This window comes from Manacus vitellinus, unplaced genomic scaffold (genome assembly GCF_001715985.3).
Source record: "Manacus vitellinus isolate BGI_N305 unplaced genomic scaffold, ASM171598v3 scaffold_5_pilon, whole genome shotgun sequence".
NCBI lineage: Eukaryota > Metazoa > Chordata > Aves > Passeriformes > Pipridae > Manacus > Manacus vitellinus.
In genome coordinates this window covers 23,443,620-23,464,091 of record NW_021940682.1, presented here as the reverse complement: position 1 = coordinate 23,464,091, position 20,472 = coordinate 23,443,620, and the positions used below count along the sequence as shown (strand labels likewise).

At 38.4% G+C, this 20,472-nt stretch overlaps 1 protein-coding gene across 1 annotated transcript in view; it reads right to left on the bottom strand.

The window, feature by feature from the left end:
* Positions 1-14,609, bottom strand: part of DCN (decorin) — a 36,014-nt gene extending 21,405 nt beyond the window's left edge. The window contains exons 1-2 of the mRNA XM_008934654.3: positions 14,416-14,609; positions 10,202-10,437 (exon numbers count right to left, since the gene is read on the bottom strand). Of these exons, the coding sequence (XP_008932902.1) occupies positions 10,202-10,409 (208 nt within the window). The 5' untranslated portion in view covers positions 10,410-10,437; positions 14,416-14,609. The remainder of the gene's footprint in view (positions 1-10,201; positions 10,438-14,415) is intronic.
* Between the last annotated feature and the right edge of the window lie 5,863 nt (positions 14,610-20,472).

Here is a 20,472-nt window from a genome sequence, read left to right as displayed (position 1 = left end):
AAATGCATGCACATTAAAACACATAAAGAACAGAATATGCCATAGAACTACAAAATGGAAGAAACAAGGTGTGTAAGTAAGCTTGGATATTTCCTTCTGTTAGGATAAGCTGAACTTTTATTATCCCTGGCAGAAATGTTCCTAACTTTTCTTACACTTAGTCACTACACCACAGATTTTTGAAATAACAAACACAATCAAAATATATTCAATAAACTCCAGTATAGGTGGATAATTTCTTTTATGCAGGCAAGGCTCATACAGAGTCACTTTTGTTGAGGAGAGGTTACAAGGCTCAGAAATCCCTCCTTAGTGGAAGATGGAGAAGGTAACTTTGCAGAAATCAGCCTTGTCTCTGTGGGATTGCATCCTTTTGGAGTGTAGCTTTTTCTTATAATTTCTTAAGCAAATTGCAGTGTCTGGCTCTTTAGTTGTGATTGCTTCACCTCCTGGAGAGGACAGAAGACTGATGGGTCTGGAGATTTTTATGAGACCAGAAATTAGGCAGAGAAGAGCCAAGACTGGTATAATTCATCCGTTATCTGGTCCCTGAGAGAGAATCAATCAGTGTCTAACCATCTCCTGTGTAGCACTGCACCAGCCCAACTAGCACACGCTGCTGTTTAACTGGACAAACAGGTATAGGAGATGTAGAAAGGATCTGGAACAGTGTGAGGACTAAGGGAGGTTATGGGGTTTGCTATACATAACAGGTTTTATTACTTCAGCAGCTGAGGGAGTAACCTGCTTAGCTACAGGAGCTGCGATCAAATGGCTGTGGAATTGTTTAACCCATAAAGGAGAAGGATGTATTTTGAACTCTCCTCTCTATGAAGAGGTTTCAGTCCACGGCTCCAGTTGCTCAGCAGTGAGAGCCACAAGCTAGTCTGCATCTGGCATGGAGCCACATTTCTGCTGAAGCCATACGACTATGCAGAAAAGGAATGCAAGATTTATAGGGCCATGAGGGAGACTAAGCAAATGGAAGTCTGAGCCTGTATTCCAGAGATGAGGACAGTTTCCTGAGAATTTCATCCTTGTCACAATGAGACCACCACAACAAAATAACAAATATGTGAACAGTGCCAATTATGCAACAGGGTTTGTGGCTTGATTTTTGTGTGTGTTTGGGGTATTTTGGGAGATTTTTCCTCCATCTATCCATTTACAAGCAGCAGAGATGGGGCTTATTCCTCTGAATAACCTTTCACTTCCCCATCTGGAGAGGAGGGGCCAAAAGGTAGAGAGAAATTTGAATGCTGTAGCTCAGATATATGTGTTACTACATAGCAACGCTTATGATTATTTTGACAGAGGCCATAAAATGGGGCTCTTCTAAAGACTCCCTCAGTTTCCACAAGCAGCTGTTGCCAGCTGAGGAATTTGGACTGAACTACATGTATTTCCCATCTGTGATCATCAGCGGCTACACTCCCAGTGGAGGCAGCCTCTCCAGCAGCTGCCTGAGCTGCCTTGTGCATGCTCCAAGCCCAGCTCTCCTGCATCCCACTGACAGGCAGCAATCCTCCCAGGGGTGAATGACCTTAGCAATGCCTGAGTGGACTCTGGGGCAAATGAGGCGAATGGCAAGTTTACAGGGTCAAGAATCTTAGTCACAGAAAAATAACAAGATCCAAGGACTGCTTTCTGGAAGGATGGCAAGGAACTGCTTTGAATGCTTTGACTTAGAAAAGTTTGCTGACACTTTCCCAGGCTATGTGTTACACCATTTACTGGAAATTTGTTCTCTATTGTGTGGAATTTGCAAATAGGAATAATTTCATTATTTGCATCCTACCATCCATAAAATAAGAAATCATTGTCTTTTTCTACAGAGGAGTATCCATAGTCTCCTTCTCTGTCTCACTTTCAAATTAAAAGTTTGTTCTCCACCTTCTCCTGTGTTGCTATGAAATCAGTAGGAATATTTTTTCTAGGAGATGTAAAAATCCATTACTGAATGCATAAGACTTCTAAAATACATCTTAAAGGTGATTTACTATCACTTTTTTCCTGTTCAGAAGTCTTTAAGACTCATATTCCATTAAGATCCATTTTGTACTTATTTTTATTACAGACTAATATTTTTGTATATGTCTGACCCTTTCCATGGGAAAGAACAAGAAAACAAACTTCATTCCCTGCTGAGGTAGCCTCTCACAATGGTAGACCTACTGACCTCTTACTATGCCGGGTTTTTTTTCCCAAACATTACAACATTGCTTCCCAGAATAGACTGAGGAACACAAAAAAATAGAAACATATTCACACATTACAATCAAATGCATTATTCTGCATTATGATAGTACTAATAATTATAAATGGTCTAGTAAATGTTTTAGAATGAATGTATTGCTTTAATTGCTCTTTTCCGTTTCAACCCACTCTGTGTAGTGAACACATATTTCAAAGTATAACAGATATTACATGCCACAGATGTTATGAATTATTTTTCAGTCCTAGTTACATTTTTGGTACAGATAGATTTAGCATCCTGGCTCCAAAAGTAACACTAAGAGTAATGATACATTCTTAAAGCTAAAATTCAAGCAACTTCTACTTCTGTGTTCTTTCTAACTGACTTTTAATTTCAATTATCTCAGAGGGATATGCCTCCTTAAGAATCACTGGAGCATTTTATAAAGACAGAAAAATAATCTGAAATAATATTGAGACTTCAGGGATTAAGACATTAGGTAAAATTAAAATAAAATATCATGAGTTCTCTGAACTCCTAGAATAATCAGCTTTACATTTCCTATTGTCATGGTTACAGACATAAAACATCCCATCAGACAGCAGCAACTGACCTGTGTGATTCATGCAATCTGCCAACACCATGTGCATAATGGTTTTACTCAAAGTAACTAATTTACAACATAGATGTACTTACTATCTGCAACTACTGATGCATGAGGTGAAACATTTATTTTTTACAAGTGTTTTACAGTTGTCATAAGAAAGTTTCAGTGACTCAGAATAGTAAGCATTATCTAAAAAATTATATTTTGAATGACCCTTTGCAGTAATATAATTTCATGTTTACCTGTTTTGCAGTTTAAATAAGCAACAGGCAGCAGATGACAATTTGAGGATAGCTTCCTCAGTCTTTACTTTGGGACTTACCAGAATTACTATAAAGTGTCATTTGGGGGAGATCTTCTCTGGTTTCAAGTAAACTTTCCCCTTCCTGTTCTGACCACATGGTCATTACACAGCCCTAGTTTTATTATAACCTGAGGGCAGAGATATGTTCATGGTTATTTCAGGTACTTCTAAACATAACATGGCCATTTTTCATAAATGTTGTAGGATTGTTGTCAACTTACTCTCATGCAAGCAAACAAAAGAGCTGCTGTGATCGTGTTGGGACATAGTGAATAACATTTAAATAAATTTGGGAAGGCAATTTCCTGACTGAACCACGAAGTCTGCAAACTTGCTAGTTCCCTCTTTCTACCACGTGATGTTGTATGTATCCTTTTAGTTCTTAGAAATTTTTCCTTTGTATCTCCTTTTATTTTCTTAACCATTTAGTGATAGATCTTCACCAGGTCAACTACAGCTGTATCAGTCATCCCCAGCCCACAGAACATAAACTTTCTGCCACAGAGTGAAAGAATAAAAAAGAGAATGTACATTTTGCCCCTCAACCCTAAAAAACAGTAAGATTTTAATTCAATTCTTTACCTTTGCTCCTATATCTCTGATGTAGAGATACTCAGCAATGAGTTTGATTATTGCACTGCTGCAAGCATTCTTCTATGTCACCCTCAAATAAGAATTCATCGAGAACCTTTTTATTTTCTGAGGCCCACTCTGGAGCAGTAGAAGGGAAAACATGTACTCCAGCATAGAAACTGAAATTTTCCTAGGCTTTCACATTTTAGGTAGTAGAGGAGGTGCAAGCAGAAACTGGTTCTGGGATGCACTATTGCACATTTCAATTGTGTTAATGTTGTATTACAGGACCAGACTGTTGCCCCATTTACACTTGCAAATGTTTTAAAAGCTGTAGCATTTCTATAAATAATCTGTCCCTTTGGGGTTTTTGCCATTAAATCCCTAAGGCTGCCATGAAATCAGGTGGGCAGAAATGTTTCTTGTTTTCACTGCTTTTTAAAGGTATATTTATTGCATTCCTTTTCTCATTTAAATTAAAACTGCAACCATCCTTTTTTCAACAGATTTTTGTAGCAACTAAAACCACTTCAAATAGATCCCAGAAAACAAGCACAAAGATAGTATGGGATGCTCTCCTGGGTGCCCTCTCACTTGAGCATGCATGCAGAGAGCACAAAATTTTGTAAATACTGTTTTTCACCATTTTTATTCCCATTGACTACATAAGAGGTTTGCAGTAGAGTTGCCCATATAGCAAATGTAACCGCACTAAAATCAGGTTCATTTGCCCAGAACTGTTTGAGTCTCATAATTGATGCCATAAGTTGAAAACTATGACCCAAACTCCCCCTCCCTCAAAAAAAAAAAACCATGCAGGCATGCTCCTTGTCTTAAAGCCCCTGTGTGCCTGTGTTCACTGTTTTCCCTCTTTCCTTGTAGAGAAGCCGAAAAGCAAGTTCTGCTCTTCTGTTCAGACTGGAGAAGAGGAAACTAAGGAGAGACCTCATCACAGTCTGCAACATCCTCGTGAGGGGAAGAGAAGGGGCAAGCATTGATCTCTTCTCTGTGGTGACCAGTGACAGAACTCGAGGGAATGTCCTGAAGTTGTGTCAGGGAAGGTTTAGGTTGGATATTAGAAAAAGATTCTTCATCCAGAGTGTGGTTGGGCACTGGAACAGGCTCCCCAGGGAAGTGGTCACAGCATGAAGCCTGATGGTGTTCAAGTGTTTGACAGCATTCATAAGCTCATGGTGTTATTCTTGGGGTTGTCATGTGCAGGTCCAGGAGTTGGACTTTGATGATCCTGATGGGTCCCTTTCAGCTCAGAATATTCTATGGTTCTGTGATGCTCCATCTATCTTCTTTTCTTTTACAGTATAAATACAGTCTATACTATAAATATAGTATAGACAATAATGTTCTGTGTGAATATATTAAATAAAATACAGCTGAAGAGACCTAGCCTTCTGCAATTGCCAATTTTTTTTTGTCAGGCATGTAAAGCAGGAAGAATAAGTTTTAAAAAATGGCAATGTATTTTGAAGAATATATTCTTTGATTTGAACCTTAGGAAATTATAAAAGTATATTCAGAAAAATATTTTTTTTTTTGTAATCCGATTTTGGACCAGTTCCTTTTAATCCTATGACAGATCCAGAACATGTGTAAAGCAAGATATAGACCAGTGAGTCCAAAGTCGATAAGGAGGGGACCCACTCAAATCTGGGTTTGAGACGAACGTTTTGAAAATATTCTTAAAACCAGAATATTTTCAAAATACCATGGTAACTGGACCTTGTGAACAGAGTTTTCCTGAGGAGCTGGAGGCTGATACCAGAAGTTTCTTGCTGTTATCATTGTTGGCTTCACATAGGACCTAAATTCCTAGATTTCCTCCCTGTTGGTAATGAGTTCTCTGTGAAGTTTGCGAAGGAGCTTTTGGGCTTTTTAGCTCTTTCTAAGACTTGGCTGGGAAGATTCCACAGTTGAATAGCACAGGTTTTTGTTGTGAAAACACAGATATTTTTCAATAGTTGTATGTCTTACCAAGTAATATACCCCTCAAAGGCGTTAAGACCATAATACATATACTAGTCCACCGTATAAGTCACACCTACTAGTCCATAACACTAGTTGGTGTGAGGAGTGATTATTTAGCATGTTTTAAGCATTGTAGTCACCTCCTATGTCTTATAACTGACTCATATTTTACTAGTTATCTATTAGCTATTTATTTGTACACTTGGAGATTTTAGAAATTAATGTTTGTCACAGAGCAAGACAGAAAACCATCACTTCTTGTATCATTTGGACTTAGCAGCCCTTATTTCCATTCCTGCCACTAGGTTTACTTGAATGGTATTTCCTAGTCTGAAGCAAGCAAACAAATCTAAAAAAAATACAAGAAAAAAAGAAGAAAATATACAGAGTATGTCACTGATACCTTGGAGTAAGCAGTCAATAAGGAAGGGATATATTTAGAGTAGATTAATTTTCATCTAGAATCCTATTTATCATCTGGACCTGGAACATCAGTAATTCAGGTGGGAATGCAAAAAGGCCTGTCTTTTACTGTTACACTGGCTAAGGGAAATGGTTTTTTGTTAATATAAAGCAGATTACATACAGGTCTATTTTTTTTCTTGGTAATTTTTCAAGAGTGTTTTCCAATTATTGGGTTCTTGATTTAATAATTTTCCAGAATGTACTGAATACAGGGCTTTAATCATGCTTTTTTAACTTCCAGGGCATCACCAAAATTGTATTGAAGCAGAATATATAAAAAAATTTTAATAAGCCATGGAAAATTTATCACAAAACAATGCTGGCAACATGAGTTTATTTTTCCATGCCTCAATTTTATCACACATAACTTTGTTAATCTGAAAGTAAGTTGCATAGCCTTGAGCGGTCTTTGCTCTGTTTTGGCAGTTTGATTCTCCAAGAGTGATGTATCCTTTCTGTCACTGACATCCGCCTTAGACAGGGTGAACTACTGCATGGGCAGCTGCCTAACTCACTCCACAGCTGTAAAAGGAACTCAGATGACTCTTTGACTCCTAACATCACCTGAGATAGCTCCTATATTGAAGATAATACCTGTAATATTTCATATAGATCCTCCAGCCTGACCGCCAATATGTTAAGAGCATTGAAATTCACTCAGTCAGCATGTGGAAAGCCCAATGAATTGTGCTTGATGATGGCCTAAGTTATGGTCAGCTAAAGAATGTTGTCCAAAAAGGCATTTAGTCTTCAGTTTTAAGGCCAGAGTATCACGATGTAGAGGCTATTCTCAGTGTAAGTGACAGTATAGGTTCACAGATTTCCTGGTTCCATTTTTAATGATAATAATTTTGTTAAATGAACTAGTTTAATGAAGCCAGGGAATCATGAGATTCTCAGCTTCTAATAAACATAAAAGGAGTAAGTCTCTAATCCTTATTGTTAGAAGAAAAAAAAATGCATAAAATATGAAAGAACTTGTCCTAAAGGCTCATCAATTGCAATGTAAATTAACTAATTTTTTTTTCTTTGGAAATTACATTTTTTAATGTCTGACCATTTAAGAATCCATTCTTTCTCTTATTGCATGTTTAGAAACACAGAAGATTTTGAGCCAAACATTTAGTTTTAAAGATTCTGTTTTTGAAAGGCTGGTTAGCTTTCAAAGAGTGGCAGGGATTCTAAAGGTATGTACAGAATGAAAAGTAAGTCTATCTGTTTTGTTGAACTCATAAAATGAGTGAGACTGATCACCACAGAATCACTGAAGTTATTCCCACCCAGTGCTCATGAGAAAAAGCGCGAACTTGATCTCTGGACTCTGGATCCAATAGTTCTCCTGTGGTTTACTCACATAACCTTGTGTCAGATAGTTGTTTTTTCCTTATGAAGCAAGAGTTTACAAACAGTAAATGCCCCTTTGAGCACAAAAAGAAAGAGGCTGAGGAAGAGGAGCCCTCTCCAAATGTTGCCCACACTAGGGTCCTCCAGAGGCATCTCTCTGACATGCCCTCTGCACCCATGGGCTCATGGCTGCAAAGAGCCCTCCCATGCCAGAGAGAGAATAGAAGAAAGCATCTTGATTCAAATTTCAACTTTTCTTTGTGGGACTTTATTTAGTAAGGTCTTAATATGTCCCTGGGAGGAGTCTTATTGCGGCCTGCAGTTTTTCTTCAATTAGTGCTCATGGGACTAGACGATTTGATAATTTAGTGGAAGGGAGGTAGCTAATTTAGTTGGGTCGGAAGTGCCCAGAGCTGAAGGGAGAGTCAGGCCAAGAGCAGTGGTTAATAGAGGGGTGGAACTGTCACTGCTGCTTTCATGGCTCCTGCATGTAAATTGCCCTCCTGATGGCTGCACCTCAAGCACCCTTCATCTCACAGCTCGGGAGCATGCTAGGTCATGTCCACAGCTTACAGCAAAAGTTTGATCTCTCAGGGCCAGCAACTGGCTTTCCTCAAGTCAGTAGGTAAATATGATTTTGTCTGGGTCTGAGTCACACAGAAGTGGATTCAAGGCCAGAAGAGAGAAGAGCGGAAGGCAGGTTTGCCTGTGAGCTGGCAGCACACACAGCTGTCCTGTCCCTGTTGCAGGGTGGCCATCAGACCTGTGTTCTCATGAGCCTCTCACTTGGGCCACGACCCAGCAGGGGCTGTGGTAGCCATGTGCTACAAGGATGGGTGAAACCTAATGCCAAGGTTGACATTGAATGATTATTACTTCCTTGAGCTCTGCCAGGAAAACATTATTTATTTATTTTTCAGGGCTGCATATTTTGAGCCCAGGGAGATCTCTTTTCCTTCGTGTCCAAAGGCTGGACATTATCAGCCTAGTTGCTTCAAAAGCACATTTTTTTCATTGGACATTATACAGCATGTGGGTTTAAACCAAGCTCAAAATGTAACTCTTTCTTTTCACTCCACTTGAAATTATCTGGGAAACACAGACCTGGGGCCCTAATTGTGGTGTTTCTGAGTCTCTTGGTCAATATGGGACTCTATTAACCCAAAGTATCTGTATGCAGTGAACTGTAGTGCAACCCTTTGTAAATCACATGTGTGTGAAGGAGAACTGAACAACCATGGGAGCAAGTACAGCAGCAAAGGGTCTCTGTGTGAATATTTCTACTTTTTTACCAAGTGAAAGCTCCTTACATTCTGCAGAATTGAAGCAGACTAGGAACAAGTTCCCAAAATAACTCAAATTCCATCAGCATTACCAAGTGTAACAATAATAAAACCTAAGACTTTCATGACGTGTGGGGTAATCTCCTCCCCATTACCCACTCCATGTTTGCTACTCTCTGGCATATAAATGGTAAAAAAAGAAAATATCTTTCAACAGGGACAGTACTGTGAAACTTTATGAATGCATGGCTAGGTTAGCCTGCACTCATTTGTGCAACTTGGCTTGCGTTGTTCACTGGGTCTTTGCCAAACATATCTGTTGCGTAATTATGTGGCTTGCTTTAATAAAGTCACAGAAGTTTCTAGGGGTGTAACCAAAGTTTCCCCCTCCTTCCTGTAATTATACAACACCCACCACAATAAGATACAGCTCCTAATTGGAAGATTTGTGCCATGATTTACAGTAATCATCAAAGCCAATGCTACAACATAGGAAAATAGAAACACCCAACTATACATTTAAAGAACTGAGGGAAGACTTAAAAAAAAAACCCAAACAGCCTCTTTAAAATCATGAGAAGTTATTTGTCTGTCCATTGAATAAATTCTCTAATTTCCTTGTGAGTAAAACCAACTTTAATTGATTTTCTGCACTGCGCACTGACTCAGTCTGAATAATACTGGTTTAAAACAAATTCAGCCTCACTGAAGTCAGTTTCATTACTTGAGACTTCTGCATGGAAAAGTCAAATACAGTGATGGCAGACAAGGCTTCACATCCTGCTTCTCTGACTGTGTAGACAAGCCCTTGTACATGAGGCAGTAAGGGGAGTTTGTGAAAAAGGTTCTCATGGTTTCGGCTTGTATAGTGTCTAATAAAGATATTTAATAAAGAACTCCAAAATGTGTTCATTGTTTTGGAGTGCTTCCAAGCTCTTTCCTCCAAAGAGCTGGTTGCAGGATGTATGATTCAGTTAGTTATTCCACGCTCATGTATTCCAATGGAAATAGGATGATTTCTATACTGAGGTACTAGACAGAATGATTAAGGGTACTGGAGCTTGGACCATGCAATTTAGAACCTTTTAAAATGTTTCCATCCCCACATCTGACCTCACTGAATTTATTTCAGATGTATTTGAAGAAACAATTTTGAAAAGTTATTTTCTCTGCAAAAGAAATCTGTGGTCTTTCAAAGAACAAATAAAATTTATATATAAAAAATTCATATTAAAAAAATCAACATGATCACAACAAATGTCTATCTTCTCAGGGGTTTATGGCCTACTTTGTATGGTAAATTCTAGTTAACTGTAGCTGTAACATATTTCTTTGAAAACAAAACCAGTTACAGGGTGGCAGTGCATAGCAGACTCACCATCTCAGCAGCAAACTCAGTGACTAGAAAGTAAGTGTATAACCTGTGAAGATACTCCTTGGCTTACCTAGGTCAGAGCATTGCACCACACGAAGATGGCACTGGCAACGGAAGGGGCACACTGGTCCAAATCCAGACATGACGGGATCATCCGTTGGAGGCATGTCAGCTGACCCTTCATCTTCCAGCATAAAGTCAAAGAGGCCCTGCTGGTGGAATGGCTTGGCCAAGCATGCTGGCAGTAGTAGGACGAAGAGGAGAGCCAGCCTCTTCATGGCTTAGTTCATCGACTCCCAGCAGAACCTAGGATTCAAAGCAGCAGATTAACAACAAAAGTAGCAGTTTCCCATAGCTGCAGAGTTCCTGCTGAAGGAGGTCCAGTGCATCCACCAATTGCATAACTGTTCCTTTCAATAAAAGAAACCTGAATTGTGAAAACAGGACAGTTATGTGATAGGACTCTGGTAACTTCTTGTCAATAGCCTTTTTTGGGTTTTTTTACAGAGCATTTTGAAGGCAACTGTAAACACATCTGTTTGCATATTTAGAGCAATATTTATTAAGAACAGGCAGCACTGTCAACTTTGTTATGCAAAACAGTCAAAGCAATAAGCCACATTTTCCATGTGCCTGTTTTCAGCCAACGTAACAGTCTATTTGATTTCATTAGCATTTATTTCATAGCAATGGGTTTGTCCCCTGGGGACAATCCTGAGGTTCCCAAACTCACTGTAATTCAGTATTTCATGTCTTGAGAAATATTTTTTTTAAGTGCCAGTTTGGTGTGTGTTTTAAATTATAGCCTAGTAAAACTGACTGAGAAAGTGTAGGATCTAGTGATGGGGTGGAGGGAGAGGGGAAGATCTTTAGCTGTTTAAATGCACTATAGTTCTTTCCCAGTTTAAACAGCATAATAAATGTAATACAATGTTGGATTATATCAAATATCCTTGGCTTTCTTTCCAAATTTTTTTACATGCACCCTGAAAATCCTCTGCTTTGCACTGCATAAGCATTCAAATTGTTGTTTGTGGTGTTGTGTGCAGGCTTTCTAATGGGACTTCAGGATTTAATTCTGCAGACTTTCATGTTCCAGAGCAACACTACACAAGAAAAACTGCTTATACATGTTCTCAGGACCTAGGCCTAAATGCATTACAACATACTGTACATTGTGCTACCTGTGTTGTTTTGCACTAAGGTGAAATTACAAAATTGTTTGCAGGTTTTGTATCAAGGCTGTATAGATCAGCTAATTTTCTGAAAATTATTTTCTTTTTACTGTGTATTTTATATAAAGCAGCTTATATTTTACAAACCTTCATTGATCTAAAAGAACCCATAATAAAGTAAAATTAAGAAATTTGCTTTCCAGTTGCCAAGTGACAGAAAGGCTAACTTGTCATTTATAGAGGAGCCTTTTCTTAAAATGAATGGCATAGTCCTGAATACAGATGTTGCTCTGTGTAATGAAGAATGTCCACTTTCTTCTTGGGGTCCATGTCTTTTGAAATGCCCTGTCTGGGTGCTAGCTGAGACTACTTCTTTTTCTAGCAGAAATAATCTGACAGTTATAGGCGTATTATAGCATTTTACATTGGTGGAAAGATAAAAAAACTGTGGGAGAGGCAGAAGAGGAGGACTGTCTCCCTCCCTACATTGCCATATGGAACCTATCAGGTAGATGACTAACAAGAATAGGTAATGTTAGGCAAGCGTGGTTTACTGAAGCCTGTCTCTTAAAATACTACAACCAGCTCCTCTAACAGGAGTGGTTAGTGTAAAAACAATTTAAAAAAAGCTAAATAAATAAATAAAACCCCACAGGACTGGAATTAGATACAATTTATATTCTGTAGTCCTGCAGAAGCCTTTAGGTCTGTTTCTTGAGAGGATGATAAGGTTACATTATGAGAGAGGCTAGTGGTTTAAGATCATAGCCCACATTTCTGTGATCTACCTGACTGGAAGACAGGTATCCCAAAGACTCCCAAGTAACATCACATGGAGTAAACCACTATTAATGTTGTCTCTTTAAGAGACATAGTTGTTTCATCAGTTGGACACGAAAGTATTTCTATTCCTAGAACAGACTTACTGCAGGCACTGAGGGGTTTCACAGACCCCAACATCAACTAGAGAGTCAGAGTTTTTAGCATGTCCTGTCATCCAAGCTCAGTGCTGTGTAAACTCGTGACATGTAGCTGACATGGAGCAGGCTGTGTTCCTGTGTGGACCATCCCCCTGTGCTTCCTACTGTCCTGGGCCCCCACTGACACTGGGTCTGTGGTCTGTGTCCCTTCCCCAACACCACCTCCACAGTGCAGGCAGAGTACATGTGGAAAAGTCAGGCTTTCGCAGCAAAATGCTGTTAACGCATAGTGGTGAGATGTTCCCAGGATTTAATCTAAAACAAGATTTTTTTAAATAATAATTATTATCTACAAATTATTGTAAATTAACAATGCAATTTATTAGTAGTCTTAAAGGAGAAGACAAATTTGCTAAATTATCACCATTCATTGCAATAAGCTGCCTTGTGAAAATAATCAATAAAACTTTACCCCAGTAGAAATTATTTTTCAGAATGTACATTAACATCAATAAACTTTTGGAATGCTGCATGCTAATCCTGGAATGCCAGTGGCAGTCAGTACTTTTTAAAGACCTTCCTCAGCATTTTTTTTAATGTATTAATATGATTCTAAATTATTTTTAAATATTTAAAACTTCTTGTATTCCTTCTCAGGGTCACTGATAAGTACCATCCATCCTAAGAATGCACTATCAGGATCTTATCCTGGAACTAAACTGCTACCACTCAAAAAAGCCCCCAAAAAATGCAAAGGCACTTTGAAAGTCTTCACACTTTGATTCTTATTCACATTAATATTGATGACTTCATATATCTCAGTTAAACCCTGTAGTAGGCCTTTTCCTTTTGTCCCTGTTTTTTAAAAACTGCAATAAAATCAGAAAGAATTGGCTATAAAGTAAAACTTTAGGACAACAAAGGATACCGAGTATATAATCTGAGGACACAGAAGAGAAAATAGCAAACACAAGCTACATATTAATCAGGATATAGAAATATAAATGGGTCTGCATGTCTTCAGTCAAATATGTATTCATCCTGCAAGACACATGTATCTGTGCCTATTGTTTGCATGTGTAAGTGAACACAAACAAAGAAAAAGATATATACAAAACTGTACTTTCAAGAAATGTTTACATTTCACTTACAAAAAAAAAATAAAGAGGGCAAAAATCTAAATTCTTAAAGTTCTGTGACACAATATTTATGTCTGCAGGACATAACTGTTTAAATTTGCTTTAGTTATCTGTTTACAATGAGGAAGACTTTTCCACAAACAGAGGAAGCTATACCATAGGCTTGGCCACATTTCAGTTTAAAATACCCCTGGAAGTGTGCTTCATGAGTTCACGTCACCACTGTATTGGTGGTCTTCATGTCAGTTTACCTTAATATTAAGGTTTAAATTAGTTCCCCTATTGTCAGAAGTCTCTCAAAATTCCAGAAAAGACAAGTTAAACAATATGTGCATTTTCAAAAAAATCCCCTCAATTTTGTGTTTTACCCATTTTGTGCAATCAAGTCTAGATGTGGAAACATAGGAGTTGGAACTCTTAAAGAGATTAAAATTCTGTTAACAGGAGTTTCAACTCCAGGAATTTTTTTCCTACTATTTCATTCATAAGAACCTTCTTTAAATGTGTTTCCCTTGTTTGTACCCTGTAACATAGCACTTTCTAACATTTTAAAGGCATACAATGAGCCTGTTTAACTAACTACTACATATTTTCTTTCTCTGAAATTGAAATTATATTCCTCAGTGTCTGGAATATATATGAAGAAACCGAAATGAAAAAGAAATCACAGAGTGCAGTTTAAAACAGAAATGTAAGCACACACGCATTTTTTACACTCTCTACATCACCGATTCTAAACACTGGATTGCAGAGAGAGAATATACTGCTGCAAAAGTTTACAGTAAAGAAAAAGAAAGGGCTATAGCAGCGCCTATACAAATCAAAACAAGAGACAGAATAGTCAAATAAACAGTATGAAATCTACACAGTCCTTGAGAATGCATTCTTGTGTTTTCAAGAAACAAAAGTACTGGATAGAAAACTTAACATTGCTAAACATTTAGTAGGATTTTTAGCTTGCTTATCTTAAAATTCAAGTAGTTCTTGCCGTAAACTTGCCTGAAGTTTTATTAGTGCAGCATAGTTCAGGAGAATTACTAAAAACCATACCTTTTAATCCAGGGATTTGCAACAGGAGCTCTCAAAGCTGAGATGTAATTAAACTAAATATTCAACCCAGGAAAAAGCTTTGCAGGTGTGGAAAGGAGGAGGGGGTAAATTCAGCTCAGTGACTGTCACTTGGTGGAAAACCCTCCTGCTTCTATTCCATAGCACAGTTAAAAAATAAGGTTTCTCTCAATGAACACAGTCCAGGCTGACACCCACATTAGATCATATGGTAATGATATGTCTCCTGTATTGTAGCCAGAAACTTTATCAGCTCTTTTGCTTTCTTTTCCTTCTTTTCTTTTTCATTCCCTTTATTTCTCTCTCAACTGTTTACTGTCCCAAATTACTTGTACATTATAAGACAGATTCTTAGCTGTAATTCATCTTACTTAGTTAAGTCCCTACAATATATATGTAGGAAATTCTTGGTTTTAACTATGGGGTTTTTTATGACTCATTAATGAAAAAAATGTTTGGCTGTTCCTCTTGTTTACAGTATTTTTAAGTCAAAGAAACTATATAAAATTAATCTTAGAGTTAGGCAAAGTGGAGATTAATATCAGGAAAAAAAAGAGTTACTTTTAAGTAAAACTACTTAAACAGACATCAACCCTCCTTTGCTTATGTTATAATCACTGTCAAACCAAGTAGTATATAGTTTAATTCACTATTATCTTGTTTAATAATAGAGTTTGTATGTATTTTTTCAAAATACAACATATTTTTGAGATATATGAAAATCATGTTTTCATTAGTAAAATGATTCTAACATTTGTGGTTAGAACTGCTTTATATAAACTTTGCTTCTTTTTTTTTTTTTCTTCTTGACTGCCTTCTCACCAGGACAGCAAAGCAGAGAGGAAATTAGCTTTAACTGTTTGGGTTTGGGTGGGGTTTTTTTGTTAGTTTTTTTTTGTTTGGTTGGGGTTTTTTTTTTGGGGGGGGGGTTGTGGGTTTTTTGAGTGGGTTTTTTTGGTTGTTATTTGGGGGGTTTAAGAAACAGAAGAGATTTTTTTTTTAAAGCATGAAAGGAAAAATATATCTGACTCATTGTTCAGATTTGTATTTTATTTTAGTAATTTCTGGGTTTATGCAAATGTCAGTGGAAGCTAAAATGCAGTTTCTTTATTCCTGCACAATTTTAAAAATCTAGCAAACTGAAAGAAGAGCAAATCCAATAATTACTATTTATTTAGTAACCCAAACACATTGTGAACACGTGTAGCTTCCCTGTGCTGTTGGCTGTCCTATCTAAATACTGAAGGCTTGTGTCTCTGTGTTTTGACTTGTATCCTTTTATTTCTGCCCCTAGGCTAAGACCAGGTGCAAATCTGAAATTAAAGCCCGTAAATGTGAAATGATGTTTAAAAGAACTCAAAATTTTTAGACACAACAGACTCTTGAAATTTTAGCTGTCCTCTTCATTTAAGTTCAAGAGTCCTCGCAAGAGCTTTTTAATTGTTGTCCTTTGGTGGAAAAAAACCACGGTAGAATAATTGACTGTTAGTTTGGGTCTGTGTAGAACAAAGGTGTAATCAGACACCTTACATTACAGTTTCTTTATGTAGCTCACTCTAAAAGTTAAGAATTGTTTATTCAACCCTAGTCCTTAAGCTAATGTCTTTTCCCTGTTCTTCACTGGATTCAAACTGCTAATGGGTTTTGTTGTGACATTTTTCTACATATGATTAGTGGTGTTCCAAGCTTTCATGCCTACAACAAAGCCTTATCTTTGTCCAGAAGTGTCGCCATGAGGCTTGATGAAATCTTGGCTACATCTTAGTAATGTCAGTTATTTGAACCTTGGTCACCAGCTGCATCTGGTGTTTAAAAACATTTCAAAGCAAGATTTTGATGAGGAACAGGTCAGGGTAAACTCGTTGTCAGTTTGCTTCACAAAACCCATTCATATCCTTTCCCAGCAAAATTTAATACATTTGTTCTGATATCTGTTACAGGATTGAAAGGCATTGTAATTTAAATTACTTAGTCATTTCTTTGGAGGCAAAGGAGGATTGGACAGCCATCTGTCCTTCTTTTTGTCTTAGGCTTTAGGGAGAGTTAAACCAAAATGTGAAGATAAAGGTGGAGCACAGGGAGCCTGCCAAGTGGACTGGGGGTCCATTCCAAGAAGCTTAGAGAGGAAAAGATGTTACTCCATTTAGGAATTATGAAAACAACTATGCTACCTGCAGATACCCAGAGGTAGAAGGGGTATGTTTTAGGTGTCCAAACCCTCCTAAAATAGCAGGTGGAGTATGTGGAGGACAGAGCAACTAAGTGGGAGAAGACTTAGAAGATTGAATATTGGTGCAGTGTCCTATTAATTGTTTTAAGTTAAGGAATCACAGAATTGTTTAGGTTGGAGAAGACCTTGAACACCATTGAGTCCAAGCTCTGACCGATCACCCCTTTATCAATTAGACCATGGCACTAAGGGCCACGTCCAGTCTTTTCTTGAAAACCTCCAGGAATGGTGACTCCACCAACTCCTCGGGCAATCTGTTCCAACACTTAACAACCCTTTCCATGAAGAAATGTCTCCTGATGTCCAACCTGAACCTCCCCTGATGCAGCTTGAGGCTATGTACTCTCCTGTCACTAGTTGCTTGAGAAAAGAGGCCAGCTCCCACCCTGCTACAACCTCCTTTCAGGTACTTGTAGTGAGTGTTAAGGTCTTCCCTGAGCCTCCTTTTCTCCAGGCTAAACTCCCCCAGCTCCCTCAGTTGCTCTTCACAGGACTTACTCTCTAGACTCTTCACCAGCTTTGCCCTTATCTGGATACACAATATCTGTGCGCCTTTATGGGAATGTGGGATCATTTCTGATACAAGTATTCTTTTAACCTCACTCTTTTCCCCTTGCTATGTCACTCAAAAGATAAACAACCTCAAAAAAGCCAAACAACCAAAGAACAATATTAAGTCATTATATAATTTTATGGCCCATGACCATACAGATGGCCTAGCATCAATAAGCCATCCTTCCCAGTCTGACCTACTTTGACTACTGCTTAGTCAGTATAAAAAACCATTATTAGAACAGTCTTGGTTTCTATGTGATTTTATTACTCCAGTTTAACAAATTTTTAGGGCTACATGGTGCTCCGAATACTGATTCCCAGAAAGTCACGGGCAACTGCATGTAAATGTTATTTATATAACAATCTTTTTATTAAATTTTGATGGATAGCATCTGCTTCATTTGCTCTTAGATTACTTTGTGGGTCTTTCAAAGGGAAGTGGTGGGAAAGAAGGCAGGAAACCTACTTGCTGGTGACTGCTCCACCTGGGTCCAGTGGAGGTCTTTTCAGGAAAGAGATGAACACTGCCCTGTAAGGAGCAAACATACCCTGGGGAAATTGCTCCCAGAGCATGGGGCTGGGCTGGGAGAGAGGCACATCCAACAGGCACCCAGTGCTGCCAGAACAGGTTGCAGACTCCTCAGAACTGACACAATCTGTCCCTGGGGGTGGAAAGAAGGGCTTTTATTTAGGTAGTCTGGGAAAAAAATGGGTAGCATTTATTGCAATGCAGAGAGCTACTGGAATAAAACCAAAGAAGGAGGACAGGATCTGCTCTGCAGGAACATGGTGTCCCAGAGATTCAAGTTCTTTCTCAGTCTAAGTTTTCACTACAGAAAAAGGCACTTTTCTTGGGCTGCCTTTTAATAGATCCCAGCTTTGATGATCAAAAACTTTTTAACATTGTTGTGATTGTTGTGGTAAAGAAGGGCAGGCAAGTCTGCCTCAAAGTCCTTGTTAGCCAACTAGGTAAGTGCCAATCCTGTCAGGAAGGAATGAAACCAGATCCCCTGCTTGGCTGCCTCTCAGGGATCCCCTCCACATCCTCAGAATTTCATGCCTGGGCTTTACCAGCTCCCTAACATGGCATCCTCCACATTCTCTAGATACTATTGCCTGTCTCTTCTTTCTACATTGGGCATAATAATTTCTTCCAATTAACTGTAGTAAACAGTTCTTTACCATAGCAATGGAGTTTCTCTACTAAAAATGTGAGTAAATATTCACCCCAGCTTAGTAAACATTGATTCAGGTAAATATTGACCCAGGCACAGCCTAACAAGGTAGTTAAAGAGACAGAAATGTAATTTCTGGTTATTCTGAGTATGAAAGTTTCCTTCAGTGCTCTGTGACCTCAGAAATTATCATCCTGAACTTCTTCTCATTTCTACAGATCAAAAGGACCAACGTGTCAGATTTTTGAATGTGTGCTACAAGTACCATTTTTTTAAAGCAGCTGTGAAAAGCAGTCCCTGTGTAATAGTTTGAACAAAATACAGACAAACTTCAAAAGAGAGAGCTCTCTCTTTGGAGGAATAGTCTCTTTCATTACTGTCTGTCTTCCCATCTCTGCCTTTCCCACTCTGCAAGAGCATGTACTGTTTACCCCTCATGATCATCTCTCTGCTCTCTCCTGAAGGCGGTCTGTGGCATCTGCAGATCACTCTAGGAAATAAATTCAAATTTTCCCCAGCTGAAGTATCTGACATATTCATATTCTTTATTTCAGTCTCTTTTCTTTGGAAAGCCAATCTGCTCCTGTACCTGACACCTGCTTTCCTTTCCACTGGCATTTCTTTTCTCTCTCGAATCAAATCATATTGTCCAGGTGTATCTAGGAGCTGCAGGAGTTAACCACATATCCATGTAGCCTTACTACTCACTATGACTTCAAATGCTCTGAACTTAACTTCCTTGAGGAGGAAGCCTTTCCTAACTATTCTTCATGTCTTTGTAGTGTAAATGTACGTTTTGAGATCACTGTTACCTCTCTTCCTCAAATATGCAGCAAATAGGTAAAATAGACTTTGTATGAATCATTCCAGCCCCTAGCCCTCCTAGAAAAAAAGAATGAGAGGAAAGTAAAGGCAATTGTGGACCAAAGACCTGAGAATCTCACTTTGACTTTACCTCTTCACCTTTAATTAATGGTGAAGAAAACACAGGCAAAAACTTTTGCTATCACACGCCTTTGTATCAGTACTCGGGTGCTCCATTTGCTGCTCTTCAGTAATAGACAGCATAAAATTTTGCTCCTCCCTGACTTCTGTGCGAGTGTCAGCAGCCTCCTGTCCTCCAGAAATCTCTTATAGGAAGGAAAGCACACGCTGGTAGACACCCCTCAGAAAAGGTTCCAGGAGGCTACAGGTCCCCATGGAAGACACTTTCCCAGGAAAGAGTGTCACTCTGTGAACATGGGTTGTGAAAGAGGGAGTGATGACTGGGGAGGATAGAGGATTAATTTAGGTAAGAGGAGACTAATCTTCTTCAAGTGAGCAGCTGTTTTATCAGATTTTGGCTTTTCTCTGTATTTCACAGTATCTTGAGTTGGAGTTAACTATTTTCAAGGTTCGAATGAAAAATTTAAACCTTAATTCTCATTTCAGTGGCCCCTAGATCATGCTCTGGACAAACCTCATCATCCCAGCTGAATTACACAATGCCCTAGAAAAGGATGATGGTAATTCATGCAAATGTTGGAACTGTATTCCTTGCACATCCTCTTTTAATCATGGGTTATGAACCAGCATTCAAAATGAGACACATCCTGTGCAGCTCTGAACAGCCTATTCCCAGATTATGAAAAACATGTGAACAGCCGAGTCATCCTGGATTTCCCATTTAGTCATCACAGAGAATAAGTTTGTTCAGGGGGAGCTGGTGACGGTGTTACAAGGAAAGTCCTGAAAACAGGAGTGAAATAGGGAAAAAGGACATTTACATAAGGTTTTGTGTCTTTTTCTCTGTATCAAAGTGCTCATTTTTGTATGTTGGTAATCTGCTGAGGAAATAAAAATTTCTAACTTCAGCTAAATATACAAAATTATGACTTTGAAGACACAGGTAATGACAGAGTTTTTATAAACTCTCTGTCCTCACTATAGAGGAAAGAAGGGTGAAATGGAAGTTTATAAAAAAGGGCAGTCAAAGCTTTTAAAGTGATTTTCACACTATAACGGCTAAAAAAAAAAAGTATTGGATTCTTTGGAAACAGTCTCCAAAACATCCATTGGATTTCATTAAGCAATTGAAGA